This window comes from Lithobates pipiens, unplaced genomic scaffold, assembly GCF_037356315.1.
Source record: "Lithobates pipiens isolate NorthernLeopardFrog02 unplaced genomic scaffold, aLitPip1_a1.2 Scaffold_16, whole genome shotgun sequence".
Classification (NCBI taxonomy): Eukaryota; Metazoa; Chordata; class Amphibia; order Anura; family Ranidae; genus Lithobates; species Lithobates pipiens.
The window spans coordinates 580,766,557-580,790,915 of record NW_027507748.1 but is presented as its reverse complement, the minus strand read 5'-3'; the positions used below and the strand labels follow the sequence as shown (position 1 = coordinate 580,790,915).

Genomic DNA, 24,359 nt, shown 5'->3' with positions numbered 1-24,359 from the left:
ATTAGAAAGATGACAATATTAAAAATTCCAATGCAAGTCCTTTAGTAATATTGCAGCAGTGTTTTTGTCCACATTCAAATGTAGACATCCATTCTCAAACAATAAGATGAGGTAAGCATAAGAAAAAAGAGTCTATTGTGATTTGTTCAAAGCTTCCACCCAAACTTCAGCTTCCACCCAAACTTCACCACGTGCAGCAGAATCTCCCCTTTGGGGGTGCACTCACCAGACCACAAATATAAAGGCCTTGATATCTCAAGAATATATCCACTTTTCCACTGCTCATCTCCCACCATCCACTAGATGTCAATTGTTTAAACATATATACATGTGAAAAGAAAAAGAAAAGAAAAAAATAGTGTCTACATAGCGTAATCCTGTTTACACAATTTGATTGATATTAGCCAACAACCCCCCCCCCCTGTCCCCCAACTACAAATATGCGTACCACAATGTAAAATAAATGAAGCATGTAGTAAAGTGCACTTTGCCTTATTAGTTGAACCTTCTGCCGGAAAGGAGCAGAGCATCTGCTGTATAGAACAGCGGATGGCTTCCTGGTCGCTTGGCTGGCTGGAATGCACTCGTTGAGGCGCAGACGTCACTTCCGGTAGGTCACAACTGACGCGTTTCTTCATATCCTGACTTCGCCTTAGGGCGTGACCTACCGGAAGCCAGCTTTAATGTGTGTCCCACGGCATTGCAGGTTTTTGTCATTGTTTTACCAGATAATAATGCAATCTTGGATAGGACTGGTATATATATATATATATATATATATATATATATATATATATATATATATATATATATATATGTTTACTAGGCACAATCTTTCGGTTTCCTACATGCTTGTAAGCTCTTTCTGATTTTCTCCAGACCATGTTGGCCAATATTTAGTCTGTTTGTACCTTTATCATGATAAAATCAATAAAATTATTGAAAGATTAAAAAAAAAAAAAAAAAAAACAATCAATCTTTGTCCTAAGAATTTTCATACAAATGTATGCTCAACACTGTTTATAAGAAGGCCGTTGCGACACGGTTTTACATTTTACACCTGATAGTAAAAGAAAACTTACTGGTGCAGGAACCTCAACGCATTACAGAAAGAAAGAGGTGCGCTGACAGTCAAGTGCTGACCCTAGTTCGAACAACCAACAGTGTTATACATACAGCAGGTAAAGAATTAAACACTTAACCATTTTTCTAGGTAAATATATTTCTAAAGGTGCTATTGTCATGAAATGTTCAACACATTTCAGTAACCACCCATGCAATGCATACATACAAAAGAAAAAAAAAGTTTAGAAATTAAGTTACGTGTAATAAAATGTAATGACAGGGAAAAAAATATTGACCACATGAAGAAAGGAAGGTGCAAAAAGGCATGGGAAGCCAAGACACCAGCTGAAACCTATCAGTAATTAGAAAGCAATCCTGCCCCTTGTCAGTGCAAATTAATGTCGTGTTTCAATTGATGGCCTATAAAAAGGTATCACATGATGGGTAAAAGCAAAGAGCCCTCTCAAGACCTTTGCAACCTTATTGTTGCAAAACATACTGATGGCATTAAGAATTTCAAAACTTGTTCCAGTGAGCACTATTGGGGCTATAATCAGGAAGTTTAAAGAACATCATTTCACTATAAACAGGCCGCGACCAGGTGCTCCTCGCAAGGTTTCTGACAGAGGAGTATAAAGAATTATCAGAAGAGTTGTCCAAGAGCCAATGACCACTTGTGGAGAACTTCAGAAAGACCTGCAATTAGCAGGTACAATTGTTTCAAAGAAAATAAGTAATGCACTCAACCACCATATCCTGTACGTTTACTATGCAAGACTCCATTGTTTTGGAAAAAGCCTGTTAAAGCTTGTTTAAAGTTTTCTGAACAACATTTAGACAAGCCTGTGAAATATTGGGAGAATATAGTCTGGTGAGATGAAAAACACCATACCAACAGTGAAGCTTGGAGGTAGGAACATCATGGTGTGGGGCGGTTTTTCAGAATGGCAAACTTCTTATCATTAAAGGAAGGATGAATTGAAAAAAATGTACCAGGATGATGAAGATAAAACAATGAGAGACATTTCAGCAAGACAATTATCCCAAACACAAAGCCGACTTGAATCCAATTAAAAATCTATGGAAAAAACAAAAAGATTAGAGTTCATAGAAGAGGCCCACGGAACCTTCAAGATTTGAAGACTGTATGGAAGAATGGGTCAAAATCACTCTCCTGAGCAATGCATGTGACTAGTTTCTCCATACAGAAGGCATCTTGAAGCTGTCATTGCCGACAAAGGATTTTGTATGAAGTATTAAAATATATTTCAGTTAGTGTGTTCAATACTTTTTCCACATAATTTCTGAACTTATTTGTTTTGGTTTCTTTGTATGTATGGATTGCACGGGTTGTTACTGAAAATTTCAAGTCAATAGCACCTTTATAAATATATTTAACTAGAAAAACGGTGACGTGTTCAATACTTACTTTACCTGCTGTATTTGCAACATAAAGCTGTGCCCAAGAGTATAGTTATTTAGAAAAAACACAAATTTGCAAAGGTAACATTTATAAAATTCCTCACTTGTTGATTACCCTTTAGGCCTCATGCACATTGGGACGTTATAAAAATGTCAGAAGCTTTGCAGTGAGTTTTTCAACGTTTCTGCAGTAGTTTTTTTTCTTTTTTAGCGTTTTGAAGCTTTTTGTTTTTTTTCAATGGGATCAAAAACATTAAACGCTAACGAGACATTTGACGTTAGAGCGTTTTTACAGCTGAAAAACCCACTAGTTTTGGCGTTTTTTTTCTAGCCAAAAACAGTTGATAAAAGCCTGCAAGGAGTGTGCCTAGACACATAAGATAACATGCTGGAAAGTTTATTGATTGTAGAAAAAAACATCTGAAGCCAAAAACAGCAGCTGTAAAAATGTCCAGTGTGCATGAGGCCTTATTTAGGGAATAACTGACAAAAGTACACAGATGTAAATAAAAAATTACTAAGAGACATTAAACCTGTATTTTATTTAGATGAATACGCATCAAAAAGGAACATTTATAAACTTTTTTTTAAATATATCCTAAAATCAGTGTACAAAAGCATCAGCATTAAAACCAAGTTGCACAAGCAGCCATTAGTTGTGTTGAGCTGAAACGTATTGATGTCGGTAGGAACAGAGGCCAGTCTACAGACCAGCTTTTTAAAGCCATGAAAGGCAACATTGCTCTGTATACACCGCACAAACATCCATACTGAAAATGGAAAATAAAAGGGTATCATATTGGCAAACATACCCTTAATAAATTCTGCTGCAAATTCATCACCAACGTGGAAATATGGAGTTAGGTTTTTTAATATACCATGAATTTTATTTTTGCCTGTTCTTTTCAGAACATTTGCCACTGCTGGGTTGAGCAACTACAAGCTAAAACAATGCTACACACTGAGTTACAGTATAAACAAACTTTAGCAAACTGCAGTGAATTTAAAAAGTGTAAAGTGACAGCAAACATACACATACCTTTAATTTTCTTCCAAAACACTTGGCAACCTGAAACACTGGGTACTATTTTTAGTTTTAATGAGTATTGCCAACATCATCATGTAAATACATACAAAAACGAATTCCTCGACCTGGTTACAAAAGATAACAAACAGTATAGATTCTGGTACACAATGGCTTTGCATTTGTTCCACAAAGTTTATGGGATTACTCCCAAGGCTCCATAGTTTGTCAAACTTACAAGTAGGGTTGTTTCCAGGGCAATTCATTTTACATGGCAGAATCAAAGCTGTGGGCCAACCTCGTCCTGCCTGACGTACCTCACTACTGGTCACAAGAACATAACTTAAAGTGTTTGTAAACATAATTATTGTGTTAATAACTTACTTGCTCTGTGTAATGGTTTTGAAAAGAGCAGTCCAGATCTTCCTCTTCTGGGGTCTTCGGTCAGTGCTCCCGGCTCCTCCGCCCTACAAGCTGCTTGCTACAGGGGCACTCGCACTGGCTTGATCTTGATACACATAGAAGTATGGCTCGCCCCCCCACCCCAATGTGAAGGAGTAGGGGTACATAGTAGCCTAATAAAGTGTAGTGCAAAACATGACAGTAGGCCGTTTTTGGGACAGAAGAAAAAAAAAAATGTATCCCTTTGCAATTTTGGTCAGTTAAAAAAAAAAGAAAAAAAAAAAAAAAAAAACACCTCCCTGTTAAAAAGGATTGCATTGAAAATGCAGCAAGAACGCATCATTAAGGCATCTGTGTTATGTTATTGATGCAGTCGAGTCGCCTATGAAAAACAAACCATAAGCACAGTAAAATTGTGGCAAAATCGTTGTAAATCTGCCACATATCCACGGCAAAAGCTTGTGCGTTTTTGGGCCCATAATCGGCACCCTTTTCTCTTATCAGCAAAATGCTGATAACACCATTTTCGCTCGATATGTTTGGGCGGCCGCAATTTTTGTCCATCTCTCGCCCTCCTCTTCCATGCCTGCTAACCAGTTAAACACAATGGGGTTTTGATATTACATGTAGATTAATGGAGGGATCGCATCCCTCTTATTCTAAGACACAGGCTGGAGTGGTGTCACACAGCCTGTGGCTGCCAGAAATCCACCCAAACTATGTTCTTGTGCAAAAATACAGATTTACTTTCAAATATATATTTGTATGACCATTTAAAACCATTCTTTTTTCATTACTCTGTATTACAAAGGTTTTTTGTTGGCACGTTTGACCAGCAGCAGAGGACTAGGAGTTTATGATTCCCTGCAGACAGGCTGGGAAAGATCTGAGTCATGTGTATAATTAAGAAAAGGGTAATTTTTTTTTTTTTATTAAAATAATTACAGTGCCATCATCCACATACAGAAATAGAAGGGGCCAAGTAAATTAAACAACGTATGTTTAGTATGACTTTAATGCAAATAATGAATAAAAAAAAAAAAAATACAAAAATTAAAACAACTGCTTTAACAAACAATGAGGATGGAGCCAAAGCTTTGGTTCTGAAAAGCCATTTTCAAGCTTGCATATTGAGTATTTGAAACTTTGGGTCTTCTGGAAGAAAACGATATGCATGTGCAAGCTTGCTGTCACTTTACCATCATTAAGATATAGTGTCTAAAACTCTTTAAAAGGTATGTATTCCCCAAATAATGAATTCAGTTTCAGTGAATTAAAAAGAAAATACCGTACACCAATAAGATAAAACTAAGCAAAATTAATGCAAGCACTATTCCTATTAAAAAATCTTCTTGGATTGGTGAAATGTCTTTAAGTCTTAAAGGAGGCGTTGTAATCCACATACTATTTCAGCAGGGGTGGACAATCTCATCAAGAACTCAGAAGCTAGTACAATCTGGGACTTTCAGGGAAGATAGGCTGCCATTATCAGCAGGAATGGCTCAAAAAATGTTAGCTGCCATGTTGTAAAGCATATGGGCTACTTGGCTCCCAGGAATTTCCAGTACTGATCTCGGGTGCTGTTCCAGACCTCTGTCCTTATTTATTGAAACAGAGTGCAATGCTCAGTGACATGCACCAGCTAATTTCATAAGTACCCTGTTTAGGGAGGTTTGTTACATACTATAGCTTACATTTTATTTCCTGTTTATAAAACATGTATTCATGTTCATATATGCTACATAAATACCCAGATGATAAACTTGCCTTGCTTACGCAGCAGCTATAATAGATAATGGAGTATTTGTGACACTTTTGGTACACATTTTAAAACCTTACTTGTAACACATATAAATTTTTGTTTTTTAGCAACATGAAGGAAACATACTTTATATTTCCATGAATACTTTAAAACTGCATAAAAAAAAAAAAAAAGTGTTGCAGGTTATGATAGATGGAATTATACCCATAAAAAGCCTAATAAATATCATTACATCTACATGGAAGTCAATACTCTGTGGCATTGTAATCTCCCAAACACAAGACTGTTAAAGGCATGATATCCAGTCACAATATATGGCACATTGAATGAAGCACACATACAAAAGCCACAAAGTCACTCCACATTTGAGGTCTTCTTCTTGGTGCAGGAGGTGGGACCTGCAAACACGCTGCATTTTTCTCAAAGTGCTTGTTGCTGACACTATGGATATGTATATACAAAAGTTTCCCTCTGAGGGGCACAGTTATTTGCAACTGTATTAAGCAATATCTTCGGTTATAAAATACGAGAATGCAGGGACCCTACACGATAGTACAGAGATATTTAAAAATAATTCAAATAATAAAAACAGTCTTCTCCCTCAAGAGAGCAAGCATCCGAGAATGCAAGCAAGCAGCAAGGTTCCCTTCACAGTACACGACTGATCAGTGGTAACAGAGGGAGGTTTTCGCATCTGATCCTGAAGGAACTGACCAGACACTGAACACATGTAACCATTCACTATTAACTCTTGACCCACCCTTGTAGATATTTCTCATGTTCATTTAAAAACTGGAGAAAGTGTAGCAGCACACAATGTCTACAATGCATCCTTCACAGAGTGGTGAACATGCCATGCCTCTTGGTATTCATGGCAATCAGATTTTGTGCAAATGCCACCACTGGAGTGATTCAGGGCAAGAGAGTTATATGGAAAAGAAAAAAAAAACCCTCCCCATCTTGAAAATGTTTGGATCAAAACAGAGAAGATGTGTGGGGTGATGGTATGTGTGTGTTAATGAGGGGAGGTAAATTATATACAGATATAAAAAGATTTTAGCTTTTCACAGCCTCCTTTTCTTTGCTCTCTGTATCCTCTGGATAGGCATGCCACGTCAATCTCTCCTCATAAAATGCAATAACTATTTGTGGACATTTCACATTGGCTTCTTTTGCTAGCACCAGATCGGCTTCATCAGAATCTTTCCTATGGAAAAAAACATGTGTTACTGATGCAGTACAAAAACGGCGTTTACTGTATGTTGGATAGCAACATGGTCTAATGTATATTTCTGGAGTTTCTGTGTCAATGTTACTGCGTTTATGGGTAATAGTGTTTTGGTATTATCCAGAGTTTGGGAATAGGAAACAGACATGTAACAAATTTATGACAGATCCAACTCAAAGATCACCCAGGCTAATCCTTGCAATTCCATGGTTTCAAAAGGGTTTCTTTCTAGCCGATACAACCAAGCATTTGCTTTCCTGGGGGCAGTCTGGAATGTCATTTCTCAGCTCTTGGCTCTGGACCGTCTATTGCTATAATGCAAACTTGAAAGGGACAGTGGCTGACAGGATGACAAAGATCAAAAGATCAACAGGTACCTAAAGATTGACATGGACAATGCTGCCCCCCCAGAGGCCAATATAATATATTACAAGGACTACCTGTTGGCAATATCTATTGGACAGGAGGCAAGTGGGGGTGGTTACAAGTGGGTGTGAATGCTTGAGTAAAAAGGGAACAGAGAAGAGATATAGTCCCTTTTCCCTTTCGCTCCTAGCTTATGCCTGAGCCACATGGCTATCTCTCAACTTTTAGAAGAAACAAATCTTTGAGAGCCTTGTGATAAGTATCTTTGATATTCTTGTATTATGTTCTGATTGAAAGTTTGCAATATCTTTCTTTAGTGGGACACAGGCAAGATCAACCAGGTGAAGTGGAACATCGGCAGAGACATTTTATAATGACATGATAAATCACATTTCAGCAACTTAAAGAGCCAGCACAAAGGTTTTTTTTTGGGGGGGGGGGTTACAAACATTTTAAGGCGGCAGAGAGCAAGATCTAACATTTTTTGCTACAAGTCCATTCAATTTTCCCAATCTGCTCAGACTAGAATGGATTCATGCCAGCCATAGACAGAGCACTTTTCTTTTCTGCAACCAAGGGTTGAAGGGGAATCCCTCCCGTGGAATCATTGTCTTCTCCCGGCAGGGGTGTGGGGGAAGCCATCTCTGCCAGGAGAACACAGTGATTACTGCTAGCAGCTATAACAGCCTCTAGCAAAAATGACATGTAAAACCTGACAGGCTGGTTGTACCCAAGTTGATCTATCAACTTTAGAACATTTAGCCTGCTCATACATGGTTTGAATCTCGGCCAGTCTCCACTGAACCGGTCGAGATTCAAACAGTCTATGGCTGGCTTTACTTTCACATCTCAATTAAATGCACTACATTTCTATCCTAACTTCTCATTAAACCATAAACACTGAATGAAGCAAATATAGGACTGGTACCTACCATTTCATGAGAAACATAAGCTCTCCACAAGAATCTGTAGCACCAATGATTTTCTCAGGTTCAAGACCCCTTTCGAAACCCCGGGCAATATCATTGCTCTAGGCAAAACAGGAAACAAAAAAAAATAAAAATGTTCGCTCTTAAAATACGCCAGCTCACCATAAAAACATTTCATTAATTTCGATGCGACAGATTATTTCTAAAGTGTTTCATGTGAACAATGTAAAATTGTTTTTCACAATTTAATAAAAAAAACAAAAAAAAAACATTGAAAATGACAGAAAAATTACCTGATTGCAAAAAGATATTTGACTAAACAGCAGAGGTGTGATTTCCACATGCAGAATCTTGTACATCTGAATATAGAGGAGCATGTGATGGCACTGGTGCTTGTTGATTAGCTCAGAGCTGTCACATGTGGGTGGGAAGAATGTCCGCTGACCTATGTAAGCACTTGCTGGACTGACTTGCATAGAGCTGCTTTTTCTCACTTCCAGCAGGTGAACAGAGTTGGGGGAAATGAAGCAAAGGCAAGTATGTGCAGGCAGGGAGTGAGCCATCTGTCATGATAACATATGAAAGCTGCCACTGCTGACTTCTTTTTAAAGATGTGTAATCTGGCTTCACTATGCATGCTGATGATGTAGCAATACGAAATGTCTCACCGATCTCCCTGATCAACCTTCCTTCTGACGCTACCTATTGCCATGTAATCACGCCTTGACGTTTTGTTGTTCTGACTTCTTCTGAAGGCAGTTGATCCGTGAGAGCGGTGAGACGATAAGCAACATGCAGATGGCCTTAGCTTGATGTGATATGAATGAGCGTTTTTGGCATTTTAACATTGTGAGTGTGGATTTTATACATTTTAAATAGAGTGTGTATAAAAATAGGATTTTTATGACAGCTTACCTGTAAAATCATTTTCTTTGAAGTACATCACAGGACACAGAGCCATAGTAATTACTATGTGGATTATAGGCCACCTTCAGGTGATGGACACTAGCATACCCTAAGACAGGAAGTCCACTCCCTATATAACCCTGCCCACTACTGGGAGGACCTCAGTTGTTGTAGCAAAGCAATACACGTGTATACCAGAAAGAAGGGAGGGACCTCTGTGTCCTGCGTTGTACTTCAAAGAAAAGGATTTTACAGGTAAGCCGTTATAAAAATCCTATTTTCTTAATCGTACATCACGGGACACAGAGCCATAGTAATTACTATGTGGGATGTCCCAGAGCAATGCCAACTGAAGGTAGGAAGATGCAACAAAATTAGGGCCCCATGAGATCAGAAGACTTATACTGCAGCCTGCAGCACACTGCACCCAAAGGCGATATCCTCACGACTTTTTACATCTACCTGATAGACTCTGGTAATTGTATGGACTGAAGACCAAGTTGCAGCCTTCCAGATTTGAGCCATGGAGGGGCTTGGCGATGCACTGCCCACGAGGCGCTAACAGCCCTTGTGGAGTGCGCTTTGATTTGAAAAAGGTGGAATCTTCCTCTTTAAACTATAAGCTTTAAAAATTACTTGTCAAATCCATTTGGAAATGGTAGATTTCAATGCTGCCTGTCCTCTTTTAGGACCTTCAGGAAATACAAACAAAACATCAGTTTTTCGAATCTGAGCAGTCGCCTTCAAGTAGACTTTTGACTGCTCTCGCCACATCAAGACAATGTAGTGACTAGTTCTTTTCCGAAGAACCGGGTTCCGGAAAAATGAAGTTAGAACAATATCCTGGTTTAACTGAAAACTTGACACAAACGTCGGTATAAATTTAGGATGAGGACACAATACTACCTTATCCCTGTGAATAATTAAATATGGCTCTTTACAAGAGCAGCCAACTCTGATACCCTTCTTGCAGAAGATATGGCTACCAGAAAAACTAGCTTCCTTGTCAAAAATACCAAGGGAATATGTTGTATTGGCTCAAAAGGCTGTTTCTGTAATGCTGACAGAACTAAATTCAAATCCCAAGAGTTCAGGGGTGATCTAATCGGAGGATTAGGCCGCATTACCCCCGAATAAAGCTACGAACCAAAGAATGCGAAGCAAGTGGTCGCTGAAATACTGATAAGGCCGAGACCTGTCCCTTGATAGTACTCAAGGCCAACTTAATTTCTAAATTGTAGAAAGTCAAGGATTATACCTATGACATACTACTATGAGGTGCAAACTCTTGGATTCACACCAGGAGACATATGCCTTCCAGACTACAATATATGATTCTGAAGGCCGGCTTCCTTGCATTAACCAAGGTAGATACCACAGAACCTGACAGCCCACACTTATTCAGAATGTGGGTCTCAATAGCCAAACTGTTAAATTTAGCATTTGTAAGGTAGGATGGAATACCGTACCTTGTGAGAGAAGGTCTGGACATGGTGCATGGGTCCCCTACCGCCATCTTTATGATCTCTGCAAACCAAGATCTCCTGGGCCACAAGAATCACCAACTTCCCTTCCTGCTTGATCCTGCAAAGAAGTCGTGGAAGCAGAACAGGAGGGAATGCATAAATCAGTGAAAACTGATTCCATGGGAATACGCTATAGGAGTATGCTATAGGCCCCCCCCTAACCTGGGGGGGGGGGGCGGAGATGGATCTCCTATCACAATTTGGCAGCAAGGATGGGAAGCTTTATCATAATGGCGGATTGTAATTATCCAGACAGACTGGGCGGTGGGAACCACCGGTTAGCCTAACATCAATAGTATGCAAGCTCTTGGAGGGGAAGATAAGGGGCTATATACACAAGATTTTAGTAATGAAAGCTGTATCATTAGCAGTAATCAGCATAGATTCATGAAGAATCGTTCTTGCCAAACCAATCTATTAACCTTCTATGAAGAGGCGAGTTGCCATTTGGCTAAAGGAAGGCCTGTACACGTGGTGTATCTGGATTTTGCAAAAGCATTTGACACAGTCACCATAAACGTTTACTATACAAAATAAGGTTCGTCGATATGGACCATAGGATGAGTACATGGATTGAAAACTGGCTACAAGGGTGACTTTAGAGGGTGGTAATAAATGGGGAATACTCGGAATGGTCAGGGGTGGGTAGTGGGGTCCCACAGGGTTCTGTGATGGGACCAATCCTATTTAATTTGTTCATAAACGACTTGGAGGATGGGGTAAACAGTTCAATCTCTGTATTTGCGGACGATACAAAGCTAAGCAGGGCAATAACTTCTCTGCATGATGTGGAAACCTTGCAAGAAGATCTGAACATATTAATGGGGTGGGCAACTACATGGCAAATTAGGTTTAATGTAGAAAAATGTAAAATAATGCAATTGGGTGGCAAAAATATGAATGCAATCAACACACTAGGGGGAGAACCTCTGAGGGACTTTAGGATGAAAAAGGACATGGGGTCCTAGTAGATAAGCTCAGCAATGGCATGCAATGCCAAGCTGCTGCTAACAAAGCAAACAGAATATTGGCATGCATTAAAAAAGGGATTAACTCCAGGGATAAAGGCTATAATTCTCCCACTCTACTAGACACTGTACTGGCCGCGACTGGAGTATGCTGTGCAGTTCTGGGCACCAGTCGTCAGGAAGGATGTACTCGAAATGGAGCTTATTCTCTGTGGAGAATTGAAGCTTGAGAGGGGATATGAGTCAAATTTACAAATACCGTACTGGTGACTCCACAATAGGGATACCACTTTGTTCGCGGAAAGGGAGTTTAACAATACACGTGGCCACTCATTAGAATTAGAAGAAAAAAAGATTTAACCTTAAACTACGCAGAGGGTTCTTTACTGTAAAAGCAGCAAGGATGTGGAATTCCCTTCCACAGGTGGCGGTCTCAGCCGGGGGCATCAATAGTTTAAAAAAACTATTAGATAAAGCACCTGAACAACCACAACATACAGGGATATACAAGGTAATACTGACATATAATCACACACACACAGGTTGGACTTGATGGACTTGTGTCTTTTTTTCAACCTCACCTACTATGTAACCATATGATTGGCCGGAGCCGCGAAGACGTCACTGCCGCACATATACGCGTACCTGTAGTGAAAAGTGGTTTGCAACCACTTTAAATCAGCTCTGATTTAGTTTGAAGCTGGCAGATTGGAAAGTAAAAAGGATGGGCAGAGATAGAAACTATTTTACACCCCTTTGAAATGATAGCTTGGAGCCATACTCAGACATTTCTCACTCTTAGGAGTGGGGACAACCCGTGACTGTGAGGAGGGTTTCTGGGGAAGCTTAGTTAACTTTGAGATCCAGTGCTTACAACAAAAGGAAGTGCCAAGCCTTGGTTTTGAGGTGGATGCCTGGGGAAAGCAAAAAAAGATCACTTTCGTTGAGCAGAAATAGCAGCTGTAGAAGTAGGAGACTTTGGTTATTTCTTGTATGATAGCAGCAGCTTTCGCAGTGACTTCCTTGATAAATATATAAAGGAATTCTCTGAATCGTTTTTCACCATCAAAAGGCATGCAAACAATATGCTTCTTACAAGCATGAGGAAATCTGAGCCTGGGACCATACACACAACCACCTTGATGAAAAGAACATCACATCAGAAGTCCTCTTTCAGGTCAGAGACCTCTCTAACCATAATGGCACCCCAGTCACATAATCCATCTCACAAATAAAAAAGTTATTCACATCAGAGCCATATCTTCTGACACCCAAATGGCAGCAGGTGGAGAGAGTCAGAACAGGTCTGGAGAAGGGGGACTTGAGTCCTCTCCTGAAAATGCTGGGGGTCACCCTGCATGCCGCCTGCCCTGGATAAGCGCAATGCAATGGTGAAGGTGGGCCAGCTGCCAACACCATAGCAACAAGTGACATTGTGCATCCTGGCCCTAGAGCACCATTGGCTGTTATGGTGCTTGTGGTTGAGCCCCCCACACCATGGCAACTCATGACACTGATCCAGGTCTTGTGCTCATGGCACCCTGGTGGAACCCAAAGAACTGTGGCAGCATCACTTTAATGTACCATCGCTACCTCATCGCTTTAATGTACCAATCAGCAATATGTCTAGAAATGGGAGAAAAGGAAGGATTCAGGTGAGATTTCTTTTGTCTGGCATTTCAGTAATCTTCATTGATCCAGTGTGTGGCTACAATGATTTTTTTTTTCTATGGATGAAGTGAGTGCATAGTTTTTAGCAAACCTTGCAGTCCAGGGCTCAGTGTGTGCCAGTCGATGCTTATGAGCAGTACTAATTCTCCAGAACAGTGACAATGGTAACGGTGAACCAGTTGTGATATCGCTAGTGAGAATGGCAAAGGGTGCAGGTATTGGGCAATTACTTGGGGAAGCAACCTTTGGCATAATAATAAAATCAGTGAGTACTGAAAGCAATTAAGCTTACCTCTCTCCTCTTTTTGGCCTTAATGTCCTCATTTCCAGCTTTTCTTTTAGTGGCTTCTGTTTTGGGTTTGGGCTCTCCCTCTTTGGGTTTCTTGTATTTTTTCATGAATTCAGAAATCAACTCAGGACAATCCAGATTACCCTCAGGCTCCCATGTATTGTGTTCTCTTAAATAGAATACAAAACGATCAAAATCTTTATAGTAACTACATTTCAATAAGGTAATATCAATAAAAGATGACTTGTGGGTGGGAACATTTTTGCAATTTACACCAGTCTCCAAATACACCACTGCAATATTATAAATGCATCACCACTGGCTGTCAATCCTCTGGGGGGGGGGGGGGGGGAACCTTTTAAAACTTTAAAAGCATCATGAAGTATTGAAGTGGAAACAGCACCCTATACAGAACACTAACATTTTTATAAATATTTAATGTATTGGGGAACGGGGGGGGGGGGGGGGGGGGGCGGGGGGAGAACACAGTTACAGTACAGTTCAATACAAAAGGTACAGGAGAGCCCTGCTCTTAGAGCTTACATTCCAAATGGAGGGGGTGGTGGTACAAAAGCTTACAGCTGCAGAGAATGATTTGATGGAGGTGGTTCGGGACAATTGTTAGGTGGGTGTGGGATAGGCTTCCCTGAATAAAGTTTTGAGTTTTCAGGGATCTCCTAAAGATGGACAGGGTAGAGGCTGATCGGACAGACTGGGGCAGGGAGTTCCAGAGGATGGGAGAGGCTCTGGAGAAGACTTGAGCATGAGAGGAGGTAACAAGGGAGCTAGAAAGCAGGAGGTCCTGGGAGGAGTGGAGGGGACTATTTGGGCGATATCTGCAGATGAGGTTGGTGATGTAGATGGGGGCGATGTTGTGGATGGCTTTGTAGGTTATGGTTAGCATTTTGAATTGTACATGGTGAGGTAGGGGAAGCCAGTGAAGGGATTGGCAGAGAGGGGCGGCAGTCATGGATCAATTCGTGATTAGTAATTTAGTTGTGGGCAAATATGATTTTTATGTTCAATTATTTATACAACACAGCTTAGAAGTTTATATTGTGGATTGCTTTGTCACGTTTCCAGTTTTGGCCATCATTCCAAAATATCCAAATCTAGTGACATGACTAGTTAAAGAGGAACTGCAGTCTGCTCACATAATTTGTAATAAAGAGATCTTTGCCATTCTGAAGTTTCCCTCCAACCACTTTGAATATTATTTTATATATACTGTGATTCTGTACTTACCAAATATGCTGCAGAAATCTCCCTCAACTGAGACTAGCTGCAACCATTTTAACTGTGGGCTGCTTAAGCTGCTGCCAATTCACTTCCTGGATTTACACAGAGGCACACCTCCAGCTCGGCAGCTCTCATTGGCCCTCTTATGACTGATCCCCCCCCTCCCTTCCTGGTAAACTCTCACTAGAGATAGAGAGAGAGAGAGAGCTGTGCGTGATGTCATATGCCTAGGCTAATGAGTATTAGGCATTTACTGGCAGAAAAAAAATGTTTTACTATTCACAGTTAAAACAAGGGCAGAAAATTTAATAGATGGAAAGATGAAAAAATTACTGAAGATCCACTTTAAATCCGCAAGAACTATAGTTTACAGGCCAATACCATAAGAATGCATTTCAATTAAATATATAGCATACTATTACAGTGCCTTGAAAAAGTATTCACACCCTTTGAAATTTTCCATGTTCCAACTAAAAACGGAAATGTACTTTATTGTGATTTTTTTTGTGACAGACCAACACAAAGTGGCACATAATTGTGACGTGAAAGGAAAATAAATGTTTAACAAAAACATATCTAATAAGTGTGGCGTGCATTTGTATCCAGCCCCCCCAGTCAATTTGTAGAACCACCATTCGCTGCAATTACAGTTGCAAGTATTTTTGCGTATGTCTACCAGCTTTGCACATCTAGAGTGAAATTTTTATTCATTCTTCTTTGCAAAATACCTCAAGCTCTGTCAGATTTGGATGGAGAGCATCTGTTAACATCTATTTTCAAGTCTTGCCACAGATTTCCAATTGGATTTAGGTCTGGACTTTGACTGGGCCTTTCTAACGCATAAATATGCTTTGATTTAAATCAGGGGTCTCCAAACTTTCTAAACAAAGGTCCAGCTTATTGTCCTTCAGACCTTAGAGGAGTCACACTGTGGCCACCTGGAGTGGAAATTTTCCTGGTATCAGTGGAAAACATTGCCACATTTGGTACTAAAGGTAAAAATAATGCCCAATTGTTTGTATCATTGGGTGTAATAGTTCCCCATTGCTGGTGTCAGTGAGAGAAATGGTGCCCCACTGTTGATGTTAGTTGGCAGAAGTGTCTTGTATCAGAGGGAGAAATAGTGCCCCAAGAGCTGGAAAAAGGCCAAATCTGGCACCCAGGCCACAGTTTGGAGACCACCGATTTAAACAATTCCATTACAGTTCTAGCTGTATGCTTTGTGTCGTTGTCCTGCTGGAAGATGAACCTCCGCCCCAATCTCAAGTCTTTTGCAGACTCTAACAAGTTTCTTCTAAGACTGCCCTGAATTTGGCTCCATCCATCTACCTTGTCCCTGCTGAAGAAAAGCATCCCAAGAATGTGATGCTGCCACCATGCTTCACGGTGGGGATGGTGTGTTCAGGGTGATTTTCAGTATTAGTTTTCCGCCACACATAGCATTTTGCTTTGAGGCCAAAAAGATCAAATTTTGGTCTCATCTGACCAGAGTACCTTCTTCCACATGTTTGCTGTGTCCCCCACATGGCTTCTCGCAAACTGCAAATGGGACTGCTTATGACTTTCTTTTAACAATGGCTTTATTCTTGCCATCCTATCATAAAGGCCAGATTTGTGGAGTGCATGACCAATAGTTGTGCTGTGGACAGATTCTCCCACCTGATGTGGAGATTTCTGCAGCTTCTCCAGTTACCATGGGCCTCTAGGCTGCTTCTCCGATGAATGCTTTCCTTTCCCGGCCTGTCAGTTTAGGTGGACAGACATGTCTTGGTAGGTTTGCAGTTGTGCCATACTCTTTCCAATTTGGGATGATGGATTGAACAGTGCTCTGTGAGATGTTCAAAGCTTGGAATATTTTTTATACCTTAACCCTACTATAAACTTCTCCACAACTTTATCCTTGACCTGTCTGGTGTGTTTCTTGGCCTTCATGACGCCGTTTGTTCACTATGGTTCCCTGACAAACCACTCAGGTCTTCACAGAACAGTTGTATTCATACTGAGATTAACTTACACACAGGTGGACTCTATTTATTAATTAGGTTACTTCTGAAGGCAATTGGTTCCACTAGATTTTAGTTAGGGGTATCAGAGTAAAGGAGGCTGAATACAAATGCACTCCACACTTTTCACATATTTACTCGTAAATAAAAAATTGAAACCATTATTTTTCTTCCACTTCACAATTGTGTGCCACTTGGTATTGGTCTATCACCTAAAATCCCAATTAAATACATTTACGTTTTTGGTTGCAACATGACAAAATGTAGATAATTTCAAGGGGTATGAACACTTTTTCAAGGCACTGTACATATAAAAACACAAGGCAAGTAGAAAAGGTCAGTATTACCAATCTTGTATTTCAAATTATGTTAAAAAAGGCCTTCTTCAGATAACACTGACCTGATCATGCTTACTTACTCAGAAAAGCCCTTCCATTTAAGTAGGTATTCCACTTGCCCTTTCATCATTCTGCGATCAAGAACTTTCTCTACCACATATTCTTCTTCCTCTGAGGAAGAGGATTCATCAGATGCCTTCTTGGTTTTTTTGCCCATCGCAGTGCCCCTATTCGGCCTCACCCCTGTAAAAAATTAAATCACATCAATGAAAAAAGGACCAAATGACTTCTTACATGGAAAGGTGTGAATGGTATAATACTGTTATACTTTCATAAGTTGCAGGAAGAAAAATATCAAAAGGAAACCTTTTAAAAAAACTAAAGAATAAAAGCTTTAACAGACTTATCTAAACTAAGGCCAGCAATACAGTTAGAATCTTGGCCAGTTCCTGCTGAACCGAAAGATCTGAATCAATGGGCAAGCTGAATGTACCAAATAGATTGTTTAACTTAAGATACAACCAGCCTGTCAGATTTTCTTGTGATCACCAGTCCTCAAGGAGCCCCAACAGGTCATGTTTTCAGGATTTCCCTCAGCTGAAATGGCTGTGGTAATTACTAACGCAGCAAAACCGATCAAATGAACTGTGCAATATAATAGAAAGCCTAAAAACATGACCTGCTGGGAAGCCTTGAGGGCTGGAGTTGAGAAACACTGTTCTAGACAATGGCACGGCAGGAGGGACTCCCACATCTACACTATCTGTGTTGATGGGGGAATCAAGCTAAATTTCTTTCCCACAACCACAGGGATGGCCGGCCTCAGAGCTATTAATTAGCTACAGTGATGCAAGGTCTTAAAAGTTAACCTCCTACTCCATGTTTTTGTCATGTGAATATAGAACTGCCTAAACATTTGAAAATATACAAAGGTTGAGCCTGCCATAAGAAATTTTAAAGGTCTGGCAACCATGGTTGGATTGTTTTGCAATCTCCTGATATACCATAATTATCTGCTACCATGCTAAACCAAGGCTACAGGTTGGGCCATGCCTAGAGGGGACAGGCAAGCGTGTATGCATGGTGCAGGTTTGCGTGTCACCTGTTATCTAGACTTAATTGTTGGCTCTGCATAGCCAAATTTTTCTTGATTTTCTAGTCAATTACTGCTTTGTTGTGCAAAAAACTGCAAGTTGAAACCAAAATTAAATTAAACTAATTTGAGTTTTTTTTTTTTTTTTAAGAGGCCTGACAGCCTTAAAGCAGAATTAAAACCTCCTATTCTTTACAGCCAAGGAAGCTGCTTCTGTCTGATCTACAACTGACATGCGATTTGTTATGACACCAGCCATTTGATGGTTTGACAGTTTGGTTAAGGACACAAGCAAATGTGACAGCAATACCCACATTCCATAAATGTAAGTTTTTTTAAATTGATGGGTTTAGTTCCGCTTTATGATTTACAGCTGGGGCACTGAGCTTCAACAAAATGGCTGACTCCAGCAAGAAGAAAACAGGAGCAATGCTGGAGACAATTTACAGCACACATTAATTTTGGTAGCATACTTATTAATGTGGACTGTATGTTCTGTGCTAAAGAACATTATTTTTTACCAAGTTTTTATGCTTAAGTTACACTTAAAATCCATAGTAAACTGCATAAAAGAAAAAAAAAAAAAAAGTCAGTTTAGGCAATGTGCTAGTATGCACATACTAGCACATTATCACAGACTTACCTGAAAATGAAGCCCTCCAACAGCGCACTGTCACCGCTGAAGGCGCTTCCATCTTCACCCGGTCTTCCTTCCGGGTTCGCTGGCTTTGGCTATAAGAATGGCCAAGTTGGTGATGACGTCACAGGTATGGGAGTCACTATTTACGGCATAGAACAAGTATGCTGTTTCTTTAGAATGCATGCGCCCATGACGTCACCAGCTGCATCTAAAGTAAATATAGATATTTACTGTACCTATAGGTAAGCCTTATTATAGGCTTACCTATAGGTAAAAATCATAGAAGGGAGTTTTACCATTTTAGTTTTCAGACCCACAACAGCTTAATGCTTTTAAAGCGGTAGTAAAGGAAAATGGCATAATGGGCTAGTATTAGTTATGAAATACTTGCCTTAGAACGATGCGTCGGTATCTCACCTGGTCCACACCGAGGTAGCTGACATGTTGCCTCGGGTGTGTCTTCCGGGTATCGCACCTCCAGCGCTGTGAGTGGCTGAAGCCGCGATGTCGTCACTCCCGCGCATGAGACTTCTTTCTGGCAAGGTCCGGCATCTGCCAGGCTTTCAGCCGAGAATTCCCTGTGCGCAGGCGCCACTGCAGTCAGCGGCTCATTGCAGGGGGAATATTTTTTTTTACCTACAGGTAAGCCTCATTATATTACCTGTAGGTAAAAGTTAAAATTTTGACTATAAAACCACTTTGAAAAATTACTTGTTCGGTACACACAAAAAAAAAAAAAAATTACAGCTCTCTTAAATGATCTGCATTCTGTTGTATGGCCCCCCTCAGACTAAAGTAGTACATACTAAGGTTTTTTTCTTTCAACCCAGCGGGCTGAACGTAAAAAAAAAAAAAAAAAAAAAAAAGAAGATGCGCTTAGGAGGAGCCGCTGTACTAACGATTCAATTTTAGTACAGCAATTTCCCCACTGAGCTATTGTGTTGTGACAGCCATTGGCTAAGATCCCTTTCACACTGGGGCGTTTTTCATGCGCTTTAGCGTTAAAAAAAAAGCGCCTGAAAGAAGCTGCAACTGCAATCCCAATGTAAAAGCCCGAGTGCTTTCACACCAAGATCCCTTTCACACTGGGGCGTTTTTCAGCCGCTTTAGCGTTAAAAAAAGCGCATGAAAGAAGCTGCAACTGCAATCCCAATGTAAAAGCCCGAGTGCTTTCACACTGAGGCGCTGCGCTGGCAGAGCTTCAAAAAAAGTCCTGCAAGCAGCTTCTTTGCAGCGCTTTTGGAGCGGTGAATACAACGCTCCTAAAACGCCCCTTCCCATTGAAATCAATGGGAAGCGCTTGTAAAACGCCCGAAAAACGCTATTGGCAGCAGCGTTTTGTGGGCGCTTTTAACCCTTTATTTGGGCACTAGCAGGGGTTAAAAGCGCCCCATTAACGCTCGAAAAACGCTGGTAAAGCACTGCTAGTTTAAGCGGCGCTTTACGAGCGTTTTTCGGGCGCTGACATTTCACATTGGGACTGCAGATGAGGCTTCTTTCAAGCGCTTTACAGGCACTTTTTTTAACGCTAAAGCGCTTGAAAAACGGCCCAGTGTGAAAGGGGTCTAAGAGCGGACGGAACGGATGCTGGTCGACAGACCTTTTTCGGTCATGGCCCTTCGACAGAAGCCAGCCGTTGTACACAGGTCGAATGTCAGCCAGTTTCTATTGAATTCGGTCTGTGTGTACAAGGCTTTACACCTCTGATCCAGTCCTGGTCCAGTTAGAATAACCCCCCCAAAGGGGGTACATCAAAGAGCATGCTGCTGGGAATGTGCGAAAGCCATGTGGTTGTTGTACTCTGAAGAGGGTCAAAAAATCTGGACATGGGCTTTAAAGTGGTTGTAAACCCTTACAGCCAACTTTGACCTACAGGTAAGCCTAGATTAAGGCTTACCTGTAGGTCCAAGAAATACCTCCTAAACCTATATGGTTTAGGAGATATTTGCGAAAGACAGGCACCGCTGTCTACGGCGCATGCGCCGTAGACAGTGGCGTGCAGGCGCACTGAGCGTGCCGTGGTCAACGGCGATATGCCACGAGTGGCGGCTCCCGTGCGCATGCGCGGGAGTGACGTCATCGCGGCTTCGCCAAATGACAACGGCGGAGCAGCGAGGCCCACCGAGAAGATGGATGCGCCGGACTACAGGGGACAGCGGTGACTTCGCTGGCTCCTGTGTCAGATAAGTGACACATAATGGACTACTATGTGATGCATAGTAGTCCATTATGCTTTACCTTTGCAGGGAATCAAAGAGGAAGTAAACTCATCAGGGTTTACTTCCTCTTTAAATGTTATAAGATTTCCTGCTGTGATCAAAGGACACTTTTTTACATAAGTTATTTCATAGATCGGGAAAAGAAAAGGACTACCTACTCTTCTCAGTGTGTTTTATCCTAAACAGAGTTCTCCTTTAGCTGACCACACAATCATAAGCAGTCATCTTACATCCACATATGATGCCATCACCAACAATCCTCCTGCTGTTCTGAGCTCCTCTGTGCTGCATTATGCAGACAGCTGTCTGGTGCTGAACTGATGCAGGCAAAAGTAATGCTGCAGTTCCAACAAAGACGTGTATTGGTAACCTGGGCTAGGTTTTAATATACTATAACCTAATATATTTTACTACAAATTCTGAGGTTTAGCAATAGGTGTAAATAAAAAAATAAAAAAAAATCGACAATTTTGTGTTTTATAGATTATATTTTATAAGTGAAAGAACCAATGTCAGTAAAAACATATAAGCAATGTGAATTAGATATAAATGATTGCTTGAAAAACAGAACTTTATTATTTTAATATCCCTGTTATAACCCAGCACATCTTAAACCACAGCTGTAAGACTCATTTCTCATTGTTAGCCATTTAACTGCACATTTCTCCGCAAAAGGGTTAAATCTGTGTTACCTCCATCTGGCTAGAAAGGAGCATAGAAAATGGATAGGAGAAAAGGAGGCAGGCGCCCCCTCCCCCACAGACTGTGGGGGAGGGGTGGGAGAGGAAATCAGATACAGCCTCTGTTGAGCACTGAAGAGCTACAGATCTGTAGTCTGGTTCCAGATTCACATGTGTATATGAAAGTTGGCATTTTGGTTGCTGTGGTACGTCGTGTGTTTTATTATTGTTATACAGGATTTATATAATGCCAACAGTTTGCACAGCACTTTACAACATTAGGGCAGACAGTACACTTGCAATACAAATCAATACAGGAGGGATCAGAGGGCCCTGCTTGTTAGGGCTTACAATCTAGAAAAGAGGGTCAAGTGGAAACAAAAAAGTAATAACTGTGGGGGGTGAGCTGATGGAGGAAATAAAAAAAAAAAAACAGTTGTTAGGTGTGGGTAGAGTAGGCTTCTCTGAAGAGAAGGGTTTTCAGGGATCATCTAAAAGCTAATAGGAGATAAGCGGACAGATTGGGGTAGGGCATTCCATGGGATTGGAGAGGCTTTGGAAAAGTCCTGGAGGCGAGCATGGGAGGTGATGAGAGAGCTAGAAAGAGGAAGGTCTTGAAGGGAACGAAGAGAACGAGTAGGTTAGTATTTAGAGACTAGGCTAGTGATGTAGCTGGGGGCTAAATTGTGGATGGCTTTGTATGTAGCGAGGTGGACGCTCAGTTGGTTGTAGACCAGACATCCTAGGAGTTTGGATAAGAAGGGGAACAAGGAGATGGGGCATAGGTTGTTAAGATTGGATGGGTCCAGTGAGGGCTTTTTAAGTATGGGTCTGACAAGTGCATGTTTTAGAGAGTTGGGGGAAGATGCCAGAAGAAAGGGAGAGATTGAAGATGTGGGTTAGAGAGTGCAGCATAGAGCCAGAGGGTGAACGTAGCATCTGTGAGGGCACAGGATCCAAAGGGCAAATGGTAAGGTGGACATTAGCAAGTAGTTTAGCAACCTTGCCTATAGTGGTGGGGTTGAAAGAGGGAAGCGACGATTGTAGCTGTGGGCGGGCATGAAGTGTAAAGCGTGGAGGGTATCGGAACAGTAGAGATCTCTGCACAAATTGTAGCAATCTTCTGTTTGAAGTGATTGGTGATCTCCTGGGCAAAGTAGAGTGTTGAAGGTAGAGAAGAGTTGACGGGGACGGGATAAGTTGCTAATGAGAGTGATAAAATAGGTCTGCTTGGCAGTGAGGAGGCTGGAATTGTATTTTTGGAGGGAAGATTTATATTGGTTGAAATCTCTCTGAGACAGTCTTACACCACAGGCGTTCATAAACACGACTACATTTTTCAGACTTCTAGCATTATCTGTTTGCCAAGGTTGAAGGGGTCAGGGCCTGATTCAGTGTGTAGTGAGAGGGGCCAGCGAGTCCAGTGAGGCATTGTAGACAGAAGTGGCTAGGTTGGTACAGGATAGGGGTGAGATTTTGTAGTAGAGGTTGTCGATAGCAGAGAAGAGAAGGGTTGAGATGACATAGGTTTCTGTGGGTAACACTTAGGCAGTTGGAGGGAGAGGAGGAGAGGGAGAAAGGGAAACTAATAAGGTGGTAATCAGAGAGAGGGAATGGATAGTTAGAGAGGTTGCATGGAGCCTTTGGAGTGAGTAGGAACGTGTATCCACTTGCTTCAGGTCAAAAGGAGGATGTTAGGCTGAGAAGTTTGGAAGTTGCAGGAGTGTTAGTATTAATAGGGACGTTGAAGTCCCCGAGAATGATTGTGGGGATTTCAGAAGAAAGAAAGTAGGGTAGCCAGGCAGAGAAGTCATCAAGAAAGGTTATAACTGGTCCAGGGGGCCTGTAGATCTCAGCTATCCTTAGAGAAACTGGAGTGAAAAGACGAATGCAGTGTGCTTCAAAAGAGGAGTTTCAGAGAGGGAGGTGGGTGAAGTACATGAAAGGTGCTATGTGGGACTAGAAGGATTCCGACAACTCCTCCCTTATGTCCACTGGATCTGGGGGAGTGAGTCCAGAGAAGACTACCATGGGATAGGGCAGCAGAAGACGCAGTGTCGGATTCACGGAGCCAGGTTTTGCTAATGGCGAGTAGGTTAAATGAGTTGGCGATAAAGAGGTCATGGAATGAATGGAGTTTTAAATCTCAGCGTGCACATAGGTGTTGCAACAAGCATGATGGATGCAAAACCAAAAAAATTGCTCATTTCCACAGCTATCATTGTGTTTCTGGGATCCACTACAATCTATTTACTTATTGCAATTTAGTGCATGCAGGATACAGGTTTATATCATGTTGATATTTTGGTAGATGGCCAAAAAAGAAAAAAAAAATTGGAGACATTTATGAAGGTAGCAGACTACTCTGTGAATTTTGAATATTGAGGTAAAAAAATATAGCCAGCAAAACAAATTGGGATTGATTTAACCACTTGCCATCCGCAGGCCGTCATATGACTGCCTCGACTTTGCGGTGGTATATCTGAATGATGCCTGAGGCTACAGACATCATTCAGATATCGGCATTTTCAGCCGGCGATTCTCTACACCATACGAATGATCATAGAAGCTGTTCCGCCGCGTGATCAT

The 24,359-nt window shown here is 41.1% G+C and overlaps 1 protein-coding gene across 1 annotated transcript in view; it reads right to left on the bottom strand.

Annotated features, from left to right (window-relative positions):
* Positions 1 to 3,010: 3,010 nt before the first annotated feature.
* The window catches only part of CBX5 (chromobox 5), a 46,292-nt gene continuing 24,943 nt past the window's right edge, over positions 3,011 to 24,359 (bottom strand). The window contains exons 3-6 of the mRNA XM_077483796.1: positions 17,219 to 17,381; positions 13,562 to 13,727; positions 8,202 to 8,299; positions 3,011 to 6,882 (exon numbers count right to left, since the gene is read on the bottom strand). Coding sequence (XP_077339922.1) covers positions 6,732 to 6,882; positions 8,202 to 8,299; positions 13,562 to 13,727; positions 17,219 to 17,381 — 578 coding nt within the window. The 3' untranslated portion in view covers positions 3,011 to 6,731. The remainder of the gene's footprint in view (positions 6,883 to 8,201; positions 8,300 to 13,561; positions 13,728 to 17,218; positions 17,382 to 24,359) is intronic.